Source organism: Ctenocephalides felis, unplaced genomic scaffold (genome assembly GCF_003426905.1).
Source record: "Ctenocephalides felis isolate EL2017-DRISC unplaced genomic scaffold, ASM342690v1 CF-g0.4_SCAFFOLD_01886, whole genome shotgun sequence".
Classification (NCBI taxonomy): domain Eukaryota; kingdom Metazoa; phylum Arthropoda; class Insecta; order Siphonaptera; family Pulicidae; genus Ctenocephalides; species Ctenocephalides felis.
The window spans coordinates 66,740,036-66,759,640 of record NW_020538040.1 but is presented as its reverse complement, the minus strand read 5'-3'; the positions used below and the strand labels follow the sequence as shown (position 1 = coordinate 66,759,640).

General features: G+C 29.3%; 2 protein-coding genes across 2 annotated transcripts; one reads left to right on the top strand and one right to left on the bottom strand.

Annotated features, from left to right (window-relative positions):
* Window positions 1-1,958: 1,958 nt before the first annotated feature.
* On the bottom strand, window positions 1,959-6,846 carry LOC113376980 (leukotriene A-4 hydrolase). The gene is made up of 10 exons (XM_026617121.1): window positions 6,571-6,846; window positions 6,385-6,500; window positions 6,165-6,316; window positions 5,966-6,077; window positions 5,382-5,608; window positions 4,837-5,035; window positions 4,421-4,627; window positions 3,110-3,254; window positions 2,858-3,029; window positions 1,959-2,630 (listed from the first exon to the last, which is right to left on the bottom strand). The coding sequence occupies exons 1-10, from the start codon at window positions 6,605-6,607 to the stop codon at window positions 2,180-2,182; spliced, it is 1,818 nt and encodes a 605-aa protein (XP_026472906.1). The 5' UTR covers window positions 6,608-6,846; the 3' UTR covers window positions 1,959-2,179.
* Window positions 6,847-8,841: 1,995 nt separating this feature from the next.
* Window positions 8,842-14,918, top strand: LOC113375242 (kinesin-like protein costa). Its single transcript, XM_026615185.1, has 13 exons — window positions 8,842-9,093; window positions 9,619-9,701; window positions 9,893-10,146; window positions 10,212-10,609; window positions 10,694-10,834; window positions 11,019-11,329; window positions 11,738-12,042; window positions 12,351-12,737; window positions 12,793-13,013; window positions 13,154-13,513; window positions 13,969-14,078; window positions 14,152-14,268; window positions 14,600-14,918. Exons 1-13 carry the CDS (start codon window positions 8,842-8,844, stop codon window positions 14,916-14,918), a joined length of 3,258 nt encoding a protein of 1,085 aa, XP_026470970.1.
* Window positions 14,919-19,605: the final 4,687 nt, after the last annotated feature.

The window sequence follows — 19,605 nt, the reverse complement described above, 5'->3', positions numbered from 1 at the left end:
GTTCCGGCGGCAAAATTCATATAAATCTCAGAATTCGCGAGTGGAAAGGGTTAAATTACAAAATATCTGGTTTTCGAACGCCAAATGGCATTTTTTTAACTTTTATTTCTTCGTGATTTCTTAATTATGTTTCTTCGTGATTCAGTTTTATTTTATGATTCGCGATTTTATTATTTTTTATGCCATTATATTATAACATTTTTTATCAATATAATATATTATAACGTAATGTTACATTTTATATATTATTTCTAAGTATATAACGCCACTCAATAAGTCCGTAGGATAACACATAAATGCTGTAGCTATGTAATCATCCATATGATTCGTAAGAAGCAACAACTTTAAAAATAATTATGTCAAAATTTAATAATCCAACGATTAGATTACAAGTTACAAAGGTTCAAGTGACGCTACTTTTGTGTTTTTCGAAACCATGAAATCAAAGCAATTTCATGGGTTGATCCATCATTGATTTTTTATGAGTAAAAATACCATTGCTGCCAAAGTATCGCTTAATACTTAGATGGTAGATGGTGAAGAAGTTGTTTGCTGATTTTAATCGTGGCCATACAAACACTGACGATGCTGAACGCGGAAAGCCAATTGAGGCGGTTACACCGAAAAATATAAAAAAAAGTCTACCAAAACGTTTTGGAAAACCGAAAAGTAAAATTGCCTGAGATAGCTGACACCCTAAAGATATCAATAGTACGTAATGGACATATCGTTCACAAATATTTGAATAGGAAAAACCTCTGCGCTAAATGGGTGCCGCGCAAACTCACAATTGACCAAAAGCATAACGAGTTGATGATTCGTAAGAGTATTTGGAGCTGTTTAATCGAAATAAAAAGAAGTTTTTACATCAATATGTCATCATGGATAAGACTTGGCTTCAACACTACACTCCGGAGTCGAATAGACAGTCAACCGAGTGGACTAGACGCAATAACGAGAAAAAATGCAACCAATCAGTTGGCAAAGTTATGGCGTCAGTTTTTGGGATGCGCAAAAAATGATAAAAAAAATAAAAAAAAAGAATTTTGCCAAAAAATGAGTTTTCTTAGTTATCCTACGGACTTATTAAGTGAAGCGATATATGGAAGCTTTCTTTCCTTTTCTTTACTAATTTCAAAAACTTCGATTCATGCAATGCAATCAATGTAATACTTTTCAGCTACCACTAATAACCATCATAAAAACAAACAAAAATATAGCAAATAAATTAATTTTCAAATGCATATTGATGAAAGAATTGAGGATAAAAAAAATTACATGAGTCGTGATCACAAAAAATGTTACTCATATATTATGTAACATGCATGAATACACCTGCAAATTATCTTCCCAGAAAGCAAGCAAAACCACCGAAAGAGCCAAAAATGTTACCTGTCGTCATTCTCTCAAATCCTTCAGTTAAAACTCATTACTTTACAATTAGCAAGTAAGAGCAAAATGTTTCGTCTACGTTTTTTGACCAAATTTCCTGAATCGATTTTAAAAGTTCAAAAACTGTTCAAAATGTTGAGAATCATGCTAGTTTTTTGTAAAGATATGCCTTTTGTCATAATTAGGTTTCCTTTTTTTTCTAACCATTTTGAGATTTTTTATGATGATAAAGTTTATAAGCTTAACAAACATATTAAAATATCATGCGCCTACGCAAAGTTATTTTATCGTCGCAATTTCAAAAGTTGATAAATTTTAATTTTTATTGATTATGTCAATTATTTACACATATCGAAAAGTTTTTATAATATACCTCATGACATAATGACACTAACACCCAGTTAACAAATAAGACCGCTACCCACCCAAGAATAAAAACTATGAGTAAATAGTGTCATTTCAGAAACTTGTCCTGTTCACAAAAGAAGAAAGGCTAATACAAAAATGTTTACAAAAACGACCTTTTTTCTCAAAGTACTTTTACTTAAGTAGTACAATTGGACCCCTTTTATTCAAATTTAAAAATACATATGCCAACAATTCAGTTTTAGTTATAGTATATAAAATACTTTTATTCAATAACATGCAGTATTAATTCATTTTGTAACAATTCAGTAAATCCACTAAAACCACAAGTAAAATTATTAAAATTAAAAAAGCAATACTATTTCAATTCAAAACAGTAATAACAAATGACTTCTTAAATAATTGATTTTTCAAAGAAAAATTAGTCAAGATTCAAATCTTTAGAGACGGTGTAGGCAGTAACATACATCATACTGTCTCTATGTTTTTTGAAGTTAGCAATAGCACGTTCTCGTGACGTTTCCCAAGCATACATGTCTCGATACAAAGGTCGAACATACTTCATTCTTCCTACGCTTGTGACAAATTCCAAAGCATCATTAATCTTATCTTCCCATTTAGATAACATGCATAATCGTAACCATCTGAAACAAACTTCAGAATTCTTACTAATATTTAATTTATAAATTGTGTCTAATCTTTTCAGTCTTTCAATTGCCAATGGGCATTTTTCGATTAATAATGATAAAAATTGAATTAGTTGTTGAGATGATATTTTTTTCAGGTGGTCCGGAGGATTACAAACAGGAGCAGAAGTGTTAAGCCAAAAATCAACAAGTTCCTTGCACACGTTGAGTAAAGATCTATCATACCTAAAATTACATCTTTATTGTAATAATGCATTTTATAAATAAATAAATAAAATGTTAATTATGATGAAGTTAAATCTAAGATTTTAATCTTTTAAATTCAATTTATTGACTACAGATGTAAGTAAACCATGCTCAAATGAAAATCTTAGGTTTATATATCATCACATTTCACAGAGATCACTACTGCTTTTAAAACAGAGGTAGGAACTTGTTCTAATGATACATACTTTGGAATTGCTGGAGGCATTCCTGGAGAATATAGCCACGTGTTCCAATCGATTTCATTAATTTTAGGATTATCCTTAAAATAATCTAGCAAATATTGCTTAAAATCATTTGTTTCAATAGACTTAAACTCAAAATGAGCTAAATAACTTTTCAAAAAACATCCAAAAACACCTAAAATGAATAAAATCTGAATTGACTTAATATTCCATATGAAATAAATCTATTTTAAAATGCAAGAAATTTATACTTACATGGACCACCAAGTAACTGTTCAAGATATCTTAGAAACAAAGAGCCTTTCATGTAAGGTATAGAAGAAAATGCATCGTCAGGACTTAAATTTTGTAAGTTAACAACGAGAGCAGTCAGTTGATTGGTTTCACCTAATAGTTGAACCTGCAAGATAAATATAATAATAGCTAACATGGATTAAGCCAGATAATCGTTCAAAACTAAACATACATACATATATATATATATATATATATATATATATATATATATATATACATGCGCTTTCAAATTTTTCTCAAGACATTTAGGGTGTGAATGTAAATTACCCAACAACGAAATGATTTAAGTGTGAGTTTTTTGTCCAACAAATATATTTTCACAGCAGAGCAAAGATTTTCAAGGTCTGCTCTTTGAATTATTTTGAGCAACATATTTTTTTGAATACAAATGGCAACGATTTAGTACGTTGTATGAAGAAAAGATCATTGTGCGAAACGTTCGCGCCCGAAAAAAAAAGGTTCGTTATGCGCAACGTCCATTGTGCGAGCCGTACGTTATGGCGGGGTATCACTGTATAGTATAGTATAAATATATATATATATATATATATATATATATATATGCATATATAAAATTTAAATGAACACAATTTATTGCAGTGATATGGCAGTAACCACACTGAGATGGGTTTGCGACATTCGTTCTTAATAAGGTTGGGTGTCTTCCGCCTTGGGTGAAAGCTTGAACTTGTTTTGCATCCATCGAATCCAAGATGGCAAAAATTTAAGTTCAGTTTTTAAAGCTCCGAAATTTGTGAATTACATTATCCATTTGTTTATCTGTGGATTGTATTTGTATATTAACTATTAACGCAATGTCCGCGATTCTCATATGTCGATATGTTTGGCCTGAATGTTTGGCGGAAACCGCTTAATCCACAATACTTTTATAATATTGTCGTCGACTTTCGGTTCGCCTAGTGTGCGTGAACGACGCAAAAACTGTGTTAGTCGTTATAATAATATATTCGACTTCAGCAGCATATTGCGCCTCTAAGTATGAAATAGCTATATAAAATTAATCAGTAAAAGATCACTATATATAATACAATATTAAAATACTTGTAAGCTATTTAACATTTATGAAACTTATTTGACGCTACTAGTATAATTACATTGATCAAATAACATGAATAAGGAAAAACAAAAATTGAAGAAAAATTAAAATATGAATCACATAATTCCAGATGAAATATTTGATATTTATTTACTTATATATGATTTAATTTTAATCTAATCACAAAATAGTAGGTTATTAAATAAAATCACCTCTTCTTTCAATGTTGTGAGTCCGCAAAGCGAATGAAAGTCTCTAACATCTTCACCATGCAATTTTCCCTGAATTTTGTATTCTACAAATACAGTGAAACCTTCATTTAGCCAGAAATGTTCAAAACTGCAATTTGTGACTAAATTTCCAGTCCAGCTATGTGCTATTTCATGAGCAACAACACTCACTAGCGATCTGTCGCCAGCCTAAAATATGATAGATAATAACAAAAGTGAATAACAAAATAATAAATAACAAAAGTGAAAAAATAATCAATATAATTTTTATAAAACGATTATCATTTATGATAAATTATAGCAAATTTTGATTGGAGTAGAATTTGCTTCAATTTATTCAAAATAATAAAATGTTAAATTTGTTGTTGTAAAGGATTTTTCAAATGATAAAATCTTACCAATAGAGTAGGTGTTACAAATGTCAAGCATGGATTTTCCATTCCACCATAAGGGAATGAAGGAGGTAAAACAAGTAAATCATAACGGCCCCAGACATAAGGTCCACAAATTTCTTCCGCTGCCGCTAAAATCTGAGGTGTTTCCGCAAATTCGTAAGCACATGCCTCTATTTGTTCTTTTTCACTCCACACTCTCAATCTATAATTAAATGAAAAACTCGAATATTTTAGTTTAAATTTAAAATTACCCCCCCCCCCCTTCCTCTCCAAACATCACATGTATTTTTAGTTACAAGAAAAAATTGTAAAATTTTTGATTTTTATGGAAAATGTTTGGATTTTTTTCAAATACAGAAAAAAAAATAAATACATGTAATATCTTACCATACCCCTCCCTCCGCCACGTAATATTTCGCAATTTTTTATCAACCCTCTCCATCCCCCTAAAAATCTCATGTGATTAATGAACGCCGCCCCTTATATGAAATGTGTTTCAGACTATCAATTTAGTTATAAATCATCACATAATATTATAAAGTACAAACTTTGGTGCTAAATCCTTGGACACAACAGCGCCAACTGCTATGCAAATTAAATATGACGGCACAGGAATTTTTTGATTAAAAGTAAACATTCCTTCCTTACTCTCACAATCTACGCAAATCGCGCTCATCAGCACTTTTAGCTCATTAGGACACATTACCTTAGCTGAATATGTACACTTTATAGAAGGTGAATCTTGGCACGGAAACACAGATCTCGCATGAATAGCCTGTTAAAATATTACAATTTATATAAAATTTCAATATATATTAATAGGATAATAATTTTAATTATTATTTTCACTCTTGCTTAGGAAACATTCAAGGTAAATAATGATTGAGAATATAAACATAAAATAGCTGAATAAGTTTCTTCAGTTTCCAAGTTTATGATATTCTGAATGAGATATCTTTTATTGCTGATTCAAAAATGACATATTTACATAATTAGAAGCTACAAAAGTATTCAAAGGATAATAAAAATATAATTTCCTAGATTTTAGTGCAATATTCATAGTTCTATATAGTTCAGAAAAAAGTTTTTTTTGAACCAGAAATATTAGACATGATTAAACAGTTTTTATTACCTGAAACTGGCTAAACATATACGGGTGAACTTTTCCAGATGTTTGTTGTGGTTGCAACCATTGTAAACCGCTAGCATCAGGTGATGTTGAATAGCAAATTTTGATCGCTATTCTGAAAATGTGAAAGCCATTATGTGCATTTAAACTTTACATGCAAGGGTTATTTGTGTTTATTTTTGCACATAAGACCAATACTAACGTTTCTTCTGATTTTGCTTCAGGTGGCAACGTAATTGTTAGCTTTGAACCAATGCCCTCTCTCAAATCAGTCTCAGTAAAATCTAATTCTTTTGACTCTGATTGAATATCACAGGTGACAGATGCAATATTCAACTTGCTTACATCTAACACCTAAAACATATTAAAACTAGGTCTAAGTGACATTCCATTATATTTGGAATTTTTAAAACAGTCTTTACTATTTTGCCATCATTTTTCGAAGTTATTGAAAACTTATATGAGGCCCAACCATCTATCACTTTTTGGCAGAAGTCCACACGCCAATTAAAATGTATATGTTCAGTTTTTTCTTGATCTAAAATTTAGTATAAAATAATTAGACATGAAACTTTTAGTATTTTACTCTTTTGTGTAATTATTCATACCAATTCTACAGAATGAGCTCGGGTCTTTAGAACACATTTTGGATTATTCGAATAAGAACTTAGTAACTGCGACGACTTATAATATCACATACAATTTCAAGCGATTTTAGGTACTTGTAAGCTCACGTTATTGATTGATTAATCACGTGCTGAAATAAAACTGATATAAAAATAATATCTAGAAGTATTATATTTTATCTAGCGATAAGTAGTGATAAACATTTGCGATTAGAAGTGTAGATAGTGTTTTGTTGAAATAAACATGTTCAAACAAACGACATGTCATAACCAAACGTCAACAAACTGCATGACAGTTGATAGCTCGCTAAAATGCAGGTTTGCAACAAAAGTTGTTAAATACGGATAAAAGATGGATAAAAGATACTTTAAAGGGGTTTCTTTAAATATATCATATGTTGTAGAAGGTATATGATAATTTTCATTTGCATTTGGTCCTGCCCTAGTATTTAAACGATTTATCTTTAATTTTCATCTGATTTTAAAATATCTGATAAACCAATATCGAACTTTTTACCTTATCGCCTTTAAATATCACGGGACATTTTATTATGCTGCGTCCCCACTGCACGAATCCGTGCGGCGAATCCTGTTCGCGACGCACGCATGCGTTGGCTCTTGTGCGCGACGCACACTGCGAGCAATTTGATACATTTGAAATTTTTAGGATTCCATAATATTTTTTTTCTTGATACAGTTCAATTATAAGAAGTGTAAAGAAGTATAACATCTTCTCTACGCATATTCATTTTCAAAATTGAGGATTCGATGAAATATCTTAATGCCTTCACTGTACAATTGAACTTATACCGTAGCACAGATCAACGTTTACGTACAAGTTCAAAGAAATAACGTATACGAATACAGAGGCAGGCTGACCAACAATTATCAGTTTTGAATAAAAATTATTACTTCTGTTCTAAATATAAATACTTGTCAGAAAAGACTTTGAGCAAAAATTCAGTCTGCATATTAATAAGATTTTAAATGATATTTAGCGTAATTGCAAATAATACAATATTACCATTTTTTTTTGAAACATTTAATTTATTTTGAATAATAAATATATGATACGTCATATAAGTAGTAAGAGTATATATATATATATATATATATATATATATATATATATATACATGATAATATCATGATGATATAAAATTAACTCTGAAATATGATAAATAAAGTCTACCAAAATATATTTTAGTTGGATATACATATATTTCAACATATCTATAACTTAATTACCGATGTATTTCCTATACTAATAGTTAGATAAAATTATAATTAGTACATCAATTTTAATGACTGCTTACTTATTTACATTTTTGATCCGCGCTTTGACGCTAATCCATTAGTGTCGGTTCGGGTATTCTCGGCAGCCCGATGCGTCGGGTTGCTCGCGGCGGGAGCGAGCGCCGCGAACGCAAGCTATTGAAATTTTCGTGTCGCTTCGACCATGTTCGGCAGGGTACGTAATTCTAAAAATAACCCCCCCTCCCATTTTCAAACAAAAAAAGAAGAAAAAAGTGCGCTATGGACATGCGCAGTGGACAAATTTAAAGGGAATTCGTGCGTTCGCACAGTATCACTCCGCTGCGCAAATTTGTTCGTGACGCACCATTCGCCGCACGGATTCGTAACAGTGGAGACGCGGCATTATATTGTATATCTAAGTACACGGTATGTAAGGTGAATATATTCAATTATCTTATTTATCTATGTATTACTTACCTATTTAGCTATGATTAAATTGTATTAACCACACTGCGTTTAACGCGGCTTCTCAAAACATAAACGAAAGCAGTTAAAACCAAGAGTATAAAAGGTTGAATCTAGTAGAAACTTCAATCCGAGCATAATATTCACTTAAATTCGCAAATAGCAAGAATATATCCAATCGTTGTGATTGGATGCAGGATGTATATAAACGGTCATTAAGTAACCTTAGCCACATATATAGTTAATTTTTAAATGAAAATTTCGATTAAATACCGTTTACCGATTGATTACCGTTTACGAACCATTATACTTTTTTATCTATGAAACGAACCATAGATGAAAGTTGAGTATGAAACGAACTGTCAAAAAGCACGATGTTCATTCCAGTTGCATTATTTATATTTACATCTAGGTAGAGCGAATTGACAATCAAATTTTTTATGTTTTGGTATATAGGATAATTATATTAATATTACTTAAAATTAAGCCCATGCTATATAACGTATAAGTAAAATGCGAAATATATGAAAAATGTATACCCCTATCCAAGTTGCTGTTCGAATTAATTCGTCTCAGAAAACAGAAAATTTGGATTCGATACCTGTGAATCCTATAGTGAATGATGCTGGTGGTCAATATATCCAAGCTGGTGCAGAAATTTTTCCAGTTTCTTTATCGTGCCCTCATGACATATCTCAATCACATTTGTATACTAGTATTATACAACCAAATATATCAGTGGTACTTGAAGGATATGATGCATCTGTCATAACTTATGGACAGGTATTTTAAACAATGATGTTTTTGTTTTGATGATACCTATCATAATGCAGCTCGAGCTCAATCCAGTTTGCATATAATAACAATGCAGCTGCCAGATTGTAATTTATTCAAACGCCAAATTGTGATTCTTATACACAACAAAATCTATCATATTATCAAACCAATACTTTATCTATAATTTTGATTTAATAATTTATTTAGAAACTTCAACATTTATTTTTACTTTATATTAGTAAAAGACTATCAATTGGAAATGTTCGTAAAAGTATATACAGAACTTTGATCTAAATAAGGATGATCAAACCACAAGAGATATGAATACATATTTATATAAGTGTAATTTTAGTTTCATATATAATTAAAAGCTGAAATTTAGTTTTATATATAATTAAATTCTCATATTTATTTTTTAGTTGTATACATGTTTAAAATTATAGAGCATTCTGCAAAATTACAGAAAGGCATCTATGAAATGAAATAAAAAAAAAACATGACATTATAAAACAGATTTTTTTCTTTTAATAGACTGGAACTGGAAAGACTTATACTATTTTTGGTCCTGGTATACATTGCGCTTTCAGTGAAACAGAACATGGGATAATTCCCAGGTAATCACAAAGAATGTATTTTAGTTATTTAAAATTGGATCATAATTTATTAATAAAATTTTGATTTAGCACATCATAAATGGGTTTCCTTTTTAAATATCATCAGTTTTATATCTTATTGTATAATTATAATTTGATTAAATATTATTTTAATGGAAAAAAAAGTTCAATAACATATTTTTTATTTACAGGACTTTACGAGACATATTCTCAAGGTTGGGTAATATGCCAGAAAGAAGTTATGTAATGCACATAAGTTGGTTTCAAATATTTAACAATGAAATCAAAGATCTTTTTAATGATATTTCTTGTAACGTTCAAATTAATACAGTATCCGAAGCCTTTTATTGGTTACAACAAGGCCTTACAAATTTATGTATAAATAATGTGAAATGTCATTCACTGTTTACAATATGCTTAGAACAGCAATGGATTAACACTGAAGGTATTTACTTATAACATGTATAGTCATACTTTACTGATAAACTTATTGTTATTGCTAATTTTTAGGTTTAATTCAGCATCGGCTGTCAACTATGAGTTTTTGTGATTTAGCGGGTACACAAAGATCTCTTACAACTAATGAAATTGGAGAGCAATTTTATATTCCATTAGACAATGATTTGCAAAATTTTGAAAACATCATAAAAATTTTATCGAATCCTAACATTTATAAATACCCAAACTATCATAACATTGTCCCTTATAGTCAGTCAATCCTGACAACATTATTAATGGATAGTTTGGGTGGCCGCGCTAAAACTGTTTTGATTTGTTGTGTATCTCCCTTGCCAAGCGATTTACTAGAAACTATAGAAAATTTAAGACTGGTATCTAGTGCTCGTAATATTAAAAATCAAGTTATCATGAATACGTTCTCAGATAACAACACTCAAGCAGGAAATCAAGTAAGTTTAAATAACATATATGAAGTTAACCAAATATTCTTCAATTAAATAATATCTAAATAGCTAAATAAATAATGTCTGAAGGTAAGGGAAACAAAAAATACAGTGGATATGTTTGGTTTACAATTTGCATCGAGTCAGTGGTTGAAGTTAGTTTCAAATGCTGAAGGACTCTTCAACCGATTAATATCAAATAAAATGCTATCTGAACGGGATGCAGAACAGGTAATTAGCTTGATCTTTTAATGTAGTGTTTACAAATCATATGTAGAATTACCTAAGTTGGATTTAAAATTGATAACTTAAGCATTAATAAAAATTAATATTATATTTTCATTTTGATTTTGAAGTTGCATAATGTTGAATGTTGTTTTTATGATTATCAATTTCTGAAATTTTATTTGTGTAGATTGAAGAGTGGTTATTTCTTAAACAAGAATGCGATGATTGTCTAAGCAGTGGAGAAAATATAACAAAACAATTGGGATCTATACAAGAAGAGACTCCTCAAGATTACTCAGATTCTGTTAGTGATTGTGCAGAGGCTCCTGAAAATAGTAAAGAATTTAATGGTAATGAATCTCATGTATACCCCACTGAAGATGAAGTTGAAGTTTTGCAAAATATGACAGATACTGAAGGCATAGATCATAGTGATTCTGATTCACATAAGGCATTGGAAGTATTCACTGACATAGAAAATATTATGAAACTATTCAGGTAATGTTAATATTTTCATACATTATTAAATCGTTTTGTAAAAAAAGTAACACAAATCATTATAAAGTTTACTTAATGGGTTTAGTGTTTTCTATATTTTGCTTACTACTTTGTTTATATATGAGCATCATTATTTTTCTAGAGAAGTTAAACTATACACGCATGTGATTTCTCTTGCGCCTCATTATATGACTATCAATATTATTTTCTATATCAATTAAATTATACTTTTCAACCACCATAAATATTCCCGCTGGATTGAAAGTAAATTATGGTCTTATAAAATACCATTAATTCATAGACAACTTTATTTGATGCAATAGAAGTACTGAATACTAATAGATTTATTTGCTAATACAGTCCATGGCATCAGCATAGTAATAATGATAATTTTTTATTCAAATTCAGAGAGATGACTGTACATTTAACGAAAGATAAATTTGAAAACTTTATCTTATCACTGCCAAAAAGTACAATAAATAGTACAAATGATGTTGAAATTTTTGATACCATGAATAAGCCATCACACGACACCTCTTCCAAATCATCATTTTTCTCCACATTATTAAAAGATATGGGCAAAAGCTTTACAAAAGCTTCTGTTAATTCAGAACCGGTTTATATGAAAGCAAGACGAAAAAGTGTTCATCCAGGACAGCTCTTAAATAGTGTTGAACTTCAATTACTACAAAGAGCTGCAAGCAGTGGATCAGGTATTGTTTTAATTTGGTTTTGCTTGTTATTTTTCTGCTTGAAAATAAAAATATAATTATGTACTATACATTCAAAATGTATTAAAATGTACATGTGCATCATAAGGCTTATCTGGATTCAAAAAAAATTTGGGTAATAAATGTTTAACTGTATTAGTTTGAAGTTATACTTTTTCGTTTTATTGTTAGGAGTCCCTGTGAAGGGATTATATTTAAATCAATTAAAATAATATTTTTTAAAATTCAATTTTATTTTCTTTTTATTAAATTATAAACAAGTTTCAATAATTTATATGAATTTATTGCAGCTGCTTTGCCCCCTACTAATGAGAAGGATTTAAAAGAACTTTCTAGAAATGATATTGACGTTTTAAAAATTAAGTATAACAATGCAGAACTAGAATTAGAGTCAATTCATAAGCAAATTGATTCAGTAAAAGAGACAATTTGTTTAAAAGCTCAACTATTAAAAGAACTTGCCCAAAATAATGAGGCAAGACTACAAGCTAAACAAAAATTCACCAAAAAGAAATCAAAATTAGAACATGAACTAATTAATGCTAAAAAACATTTAGTGCAAGCCTCTAACATTGCAATGAATTGTAATAGTGCAGAAGCAAATGCAGAAGTTGAAAAGTGGAAAATAGTAACAGAGCATTACGAACAAAGGCTCAAGGACATATTTCAGATTTCAGGTAACTCGTAATAATATTCACTATTATTTCACTGCTCATGAAACACTTATTTTAGGTTTTACTAAGAATAGTGAAGCAGAATCAAATAAACTTGAAAATAGTCTTTATAAATTAAATAAGCAATTAGTATCTTTAAATGATCAAAGTAAAAAAGTGCAAAAAGCAAAAATTAGTTTTGAGAAGGAACTTAAAATGAAGAAGAAAAATTTACAAGTGAAGAAACCGGAGAAACGGAGTTTGAAGGATGTTACCAGTAGAATATCACATCTTGATCAGGTATTTTTGAACAAATTGCGATGTAAAATTAATTTATTAGTAGATTCAGGGTTTTTATATGGATTTCTCCTTTACAGTCATCTACTATTTGGCAATTTTATATTATCTAGTTAAATCTAAATATAATTTCTGTGTTTCAGGTATTAAAGCAAAAATCACAGCATTTACTACATGCAGCTGATACTGCAGAGCAACAGTCTGTTCGGACTGAAATAAGAAATTTACGTAAAACCAGGGATCATTTGCAAGAGCAGCGTACAAAGTTGAAGAATTTAAGAAGTCTAGACTTGTCTCAGCAAAGACGTTTGTTAGAATGTGATGAAGCCATTGAAGCTATTGATACGGCTATTGAAGTTAAAAATGAGAGGATATGTGGCAAAGCCAGTATTCTCGATATTAGTTCTAAGAGGAGAGATGAAGGAGAGCGAATGCTTATGGCTAGACTCAATAAATTAACTTTAACTGAAACTAGGACATTGTTGTATAAATATTTTCAAAAGGTATTTTTAAAAATTCACTTTGATGCTTTGTATTTTTAATATTGAACTGAATTTTCTTGAAATTCTATTACTTAGTTGTTAATTTAATGATAAATAGTTATTTACATATCAAAATATTATATGCATATATAAATGAATTTAAATTAAAATTTAAAAATATGCGTTATAATGTTCTGTTTTCAATGTATTATTACTCTAAATAGACAAAACTTTTGTTAGTGGTAAAGTCATGATGGTCAAAAATGTCTTTTTTTATACAATTCAAATTTTAGTCACTTTAATCATTAAGTAGATTTAAGTTATTTCATGGTAGGAGACAAACCCATTGCTTGTCAGATTACAAAATATGTCTTACTTGATACTTATGAAATGTTTAATTGATTGCAGTTATAACTAATTCATATAATAATTGTAAGAAATTGTGTTACAATATTATTTACTTTTTTACGTTTTAGGTAATAGATTTAAAAGATAGTGGTCATAGACTTGAAAAACAAGTATTAAAGTTAGAAGCACAACAAGAGGCATGGGAACACACTTTAAATGATGCAGTTCGAGAAGCAATGTATTTACTTTTCATTAATTATTAATTGCAGAGAAAATGAAACATGTAACTTGAGTATTTTCTACTTTTTCAGTTTGAAAGGAGAAAGGAATGCTGTTTACTTACAGCATCAACATCAGCAGAAATTGAATTTGATTTTCCGACATTTGGCAGATGAAACTAATACTAGTTCTAATACAGAAAGAGATAGGTATAGAAAAAAATTACTAATTATATATATATATATATATATATATATATATATATATATTGAATAATCTTGAATTTGATGTTGATATATATGTTTAATTTGAGTTAAAAAGTCGGGCGTTACATCAATAAAAATAGTATGAGAGTTTTTTAAAAATTTATTTATTTAAAATACTTTTTGGCTAGCATCTTAGCCTTTGTTCAGTGGTAATCAATTTAACTATAAAAATTAAAACTAAATAAATAATATGTAAGAAATTTCATTGAAAAACAATAATATAATAATAATAATAAAACACTTACAATTTTGTTACATAATTATTTGATTTCAGATTTTTTGCAAGAGACCACCTACCACTAGATTTAGAGAGTTATGCTGCGGGATCTAGTAGAAATAAAATTAAACCTTATTATAATGACCTAGATATATATGCGGAAGAAAGACAATATAAGCATCATGAAAAGAAAGTTAAAGAACCCAAAAATAAATTATTGGCAAAACTAGTAAATTATAGTGATAGGAAGAGTTCTAGAGAAAATCAGATAATACCAACACAAAATTTGAAACAGCTTCAGACATCACCTGGCCCTACAACAAAAGTCACCAGACAGAAAAATAAACTTATAATCCAACAAAATACTAGAAAATGATATATAATAAAATTATATTTTAAAATAATAATTTTTATTATTTATTTGATTAAAATTTGATAATAAATGATATAAACATATTTTTCGACTGCAAATTGATGACTGAATATTTTTGAAGGTTTTATGTAAATGTATAAACTCTAAAATAAGCAATTTTTAACTTCCTAAGAAGTTTATGTTTTCGCTAAAAAATCCGTTTATTTGTTATGATTATTTATGCTTGTGAACAAAAATTTGACCATTTGTCGACGCTTTTCGAAAACGGGTGCATCTAGAATTTTTCATTTGATAAAACTCGATTAGCATTTGCGTTTTACATCTCTTTTTATTTTGAAATTTGAAAACCGTTCGAATGACATCAGTTGGAAATCGTGCTTATTAGTCTTTGGTACAGATTATGAGAAGCTTCTTCATAATTAAAGTTGTAAATTTTTTTTTAACAAATTTGATGAAACCTTTTATGAGGGTACAATTCATAGTCTTATTAAACATTTTAAAATATTATAGACCTTCCGAAAGTAATTTATGGTGATAACTATTCAGTTTGGTCCATGTCCAAATTTAAAAATTCCATCGCGAAAATTTTATGAGTTGCCTAATTTCATATATCTTGTGAGATTATGTCATATCAAACTTGTTTGAAACCATTTGCTTTTACAATATGTATCTTACAACTAAAAAGTTTACAATCACAACCAAACGAACGAAACTCCGTGATAACAAATAAAGGAATTGGTCTCAAACCGAATTAAAAAAAAATCAAATTCCAAATAATATCTCTATCATTGTGCTGAAGCTCGAGCAAAGCAAGAGGAAAGCACTGAACATGCTTTATTTCAAGCCCAAGATTTGGAGATAAATAGCGGAGCAAAATATTCGTAACGTGAAAATTCGCGAATGAATCGTATCGTTTCGTGTCATCGATTTTTTGTTCGCATTTCTTATAGGCAGGGCCGCATTTAGAAATTTGGCGCCCCGGGGCACTGACAAAAATGCCGCCCCATCCCTGAAATTTTCGAACTCTCGAACTTTTTTTAATAGCAATCGCGCTGCTTCAGCTGCGTATGGACAGAATATAGAAGCGCGTAAGAGCCGCGTTGCAGTCTAACGGATAAACAATGTTGCAGAACGCATATAAATGTAAACAAAATTTATACTTATTATTATAATACCTTCAAAATATCTGATAATTTGAAGTGCATATTTCTTATGATCTGTTTTGTACGCCAAATGTTTCTTTTTCAATTTTTTTTATTGGATCATCGAAACCGCTAAACCTGCCCCCCACAATTTTAAGCAGATATTTATTCTGTAATTTTTTTTGAATGATATTGGACGCTTTTTTTCTCAAATACCGAACTATCATTTTTGGCATTTTGGCCCGTATCTTCAAAACAGTTGGACCTGCCTTGGCCAATAACTAATCATGATTAGTTACGTGCTGCAGCACGTCTCTTTATCAATAGGAATTGAATCATTTAAATCGGTTTATCCGTGTTCTTGAAATCGACTTGAATTATTAAAAAATATTAGATTTGTATTGAAGCGGACATGCTGATTAGCTTTTGGTACATGCAATTACGAAAAATGGTAATTTTCGCAATTATTGATATTTTTTCTCTGACACAGCTACGCAGCGATTGCTTTGCAAAAAGTTCATAATTTTCGAAAAATTTCAAAATACAAAAAATGTGTTTTAAAAGTCTTTTTTTTCTATTTTTCAAAGAATTTTAAAGCTCTTTATAAAATGTAATTTTCAGTACGGGATGTTTCAGTAATTTGTCTTGAGGCACAATGGCATGAATGACTAATTTAAATTTTTTTTCGAAGCTATAAGCTTGGAAGTGCACAAATTCGTTATTTTAAGAGGGCTCGAGAACTGAAAAACATATTTTTCTTGAACTTTCAGCTTGTTTACGGATCTTTATATTAGCCAAATTGCCAAATTTGATAACTTATTAACCAATTTTAAAGTTTAGGTTCGGAGAGGGAGGCAATGCAAAATAATAAATTTTAGTTATCGGTTTTTTCAATACAAATTTTGCATTGCAATCGTATTATGTTTTGTTAATTATATTTCTTGAAATAAAAAATGTTGTTAAAAGTTGATTATATTGTATAGAATTTTTTTCTAACTATCCAAATTTTGCCGCCCCCCAAAATTTGCCGCCCTGGGCAGTAGCCCCGATTGCCCCTACTGTAAATCCAGCAATGCTTATAGGCGTTACAGTGCAATCACATAGAATAATTAATATATTCTGGTTTTAAAGCTTTAGTTTTGTTTTGTCAATTTATTGACTTGTAGTCAGGGGTGTACAGCCGCATCAATTGTATCGCTCAGATCATCCGCATAAATTATATGGTGCGTAAGCAAAAATTAGTGCCTTGGCAAAGTACCGAAAATCAAAACTTTTAAAAAAGCATTTTTAATTTTTATTTGAAAAAAAAATAGATTTTTTGAAAATATAGATTTAAAAAAAAAATTAAATGATTCAAATCGTTTACTCCGTATTCCCGAAATCGTCGACCAAAGTTTGTCTCTGAACACACACACACACATGCATTCATTTTTCTAAGGTATGCCAAAATGTTTAGAAACCTCTGAATCGTAAAGATATAAAAAAAATATTTTCGATTTTTTTTGCGATACTGTAACTTTGAACAAAAGTAGAACCTTTAGAAAATCTGTAGTGATAATCTCTTATAAATAATATAAAACAGTTTGCCCAAAAAAAAACAGGCAAAAAGGGTGTATATTTAATTTGAATTGTTTGTAATTTTTTTTTGAAGAAATTGACAGATAGTTATGATGAATGCATTTATTTTTTTTTATGATCAATTTTTTATACGGAGCTTCGCCAAGTCTACGCCTCTGCTTGTATCGTTGTACGTCCAATAACGATTATAAAATTCTATAAAAAAATTCTATAAAAAATATAGTAAACACATTAATTGGTTTATATCTTATTTGTTGTTAATGTAAAGATAAAAATCAATCTTTGGTTTATAAATAAAATATAGTTCAATTAGTGTACAAACAATTAGGTAAAGGATCAAATATTTTTAATTTCTTAATATAGAATAGTTTACTTAAAAAAATTGTTATTCTTATCTGATGCATAAGTCGAATGATTATATCGGACCATATTTTTTTAAACCAAATTATAATTAAAACAGATTTAATAAGATCAGAAGTTGGTTACACTATATTTACTATTTCAAACAGTTTTGTTGAATGTGTAACACAGTTGTTGAATAACATTTAAATTGCGACGTGAATGACATAATTTATTGGATTAATTTGTACTTGAGAAAATTGTTGTGTCTTATTCTTATGTCAATATAGCATTACACCACTATTTACTTCCATTTTCTTTTAGTCATTACTGTTTAAACACATAACCAAATCACACACGTAACTATTTTTCTACAGGTTGGAAAATACAAACGTATATGGTGAGGTATAATTGAAAATATATAGTATTTAGAAACATTTTATTAAAAAAAAAATCGCACATTATTTTTATATAACTATCTGATAAAACAAAGTGCTACAACATTTAATATTCTGATTAATATATTATTGAACATGCTTATTTGTTCTTCGAGTTTCTCCTGGACCTTGATATATATCATTTTGTTGATAATCTTGTTCTTGGCCGTTTGGAGGCAAATATTCTAAAGATTGTGGCTGATCATCATATTCTTGTTGCTGGTTATTTGGTGGTAAGTAACCAGTTGTAGGTCTCATTGGTTCTCTAGATGCTGGCAAATATTCTTCACTTGGTTCACTTGGATAAACAATTGGTTGGCTAGGTTTTTCGTATTTGTATCCAGAACCTTTAGTTGGAGCAGACCGGGAAGTTGTCGAATAATGAAAGTCGTTAAAATCTGGTTGTTCTTGATGCTCAGGATAGCCATGGTACGAATTCTGATATTGTTGCTGCTGATTTTGATTTTGGTTTTGATGTTGATGTTGTCGCTGAAGTTGATTTACTTGATTTTGTTGATGATTTTGTTTCTGATGCAAATTTTGTCCATTAAATCCTTGCTGAGTCAATAATGAAACGTCAGCTTCACACACAACGCAATACACTGCAATCAACACTACCGAAGAGAGTAAAAATTTCATTTTGATTATATTAAATTTACGTTTCTTTGTAAGCCTTATTCCACAGTTGTATGTTTTGAACTGATACCTATCCCTTAGCGAAGCATGCATTTTATATGCGTAAATCAATCCCACCTCTGATTTCGTTCCCGTAAAAGTAATTGGACCATACAGTTCTGCCCCAACGAATACACTAACTTTATTAGTATTCTAAAGATCAATAAAAATCTTTATTATAAATTTAATTAACATACATTGCAGTAGGTAAACTATCGAAAATATATAGGCAAATTTAATATAAATTTAAATAAATTTAATTATATATAAAATAATATTCCAAATTTTGAATATAATTATAAACTTATTTAGGAAATTTTGAAAAGGATAAAAATAAATGAAATTAATAAATTAAAAAATATATTTATATGATTCAACCACTTTTTGTAGGACTATAATATTATTAATATTTCAGAATGTTTGCTTAGACCATGCACTCTATCGCCGTGTTAAGTTTCATTCAAAACGATTTTTTTTAAATATATAATTACAAAGAAACAGCTCTCGAAATATATCATT

Excerpts from the sequence above, each read along its gene's own strand:
- LOC113376980 (XM_026617121.1), bottom strand. The coding sequence starts at position 6,607 with ATGTGTTCTAAAGACCCGAGCTCATTCTGTAGAATTG. Across the intron at positions 6,317-6,384 it reads CGAAAAATGATGGCAAAATA|GTGTTAGATGTAAGCAAGTT; the intron begins GTAAAGACTGTT and ends AATATGTTTTAG. Across the intron at positions 6,078-6,164 it reads GAAGCAAAATCAGAAGAAAC|AATAGCGATCAAAATTTGCT; the intron begins GTTAGTATTGGT and ends TCACATTTTCAG.
- LOC113375242 (XM_026615185.1), top strand. The coding sequence starts at position 8,842 with ATGTATACCCCTATCCAAGTTGCTGTTCGAATTAATTCGTCTCAGAAA. Across the intron at positions 9,702-9,892 it reads GAACATGGGATAATTCCCAG|GACTTTACGAGACATATTCT; the intron begins GTAATCACAAAG and ends TTTTATTTACAG. Across the intron at positions 10,610-10,693 it reads ACACTCAAGCAGGAAATCAA|GTAAGGGAAACAAAAAATAC; the intron begins GTAAGTTTAAAT and ends TAATGTCTGAAG.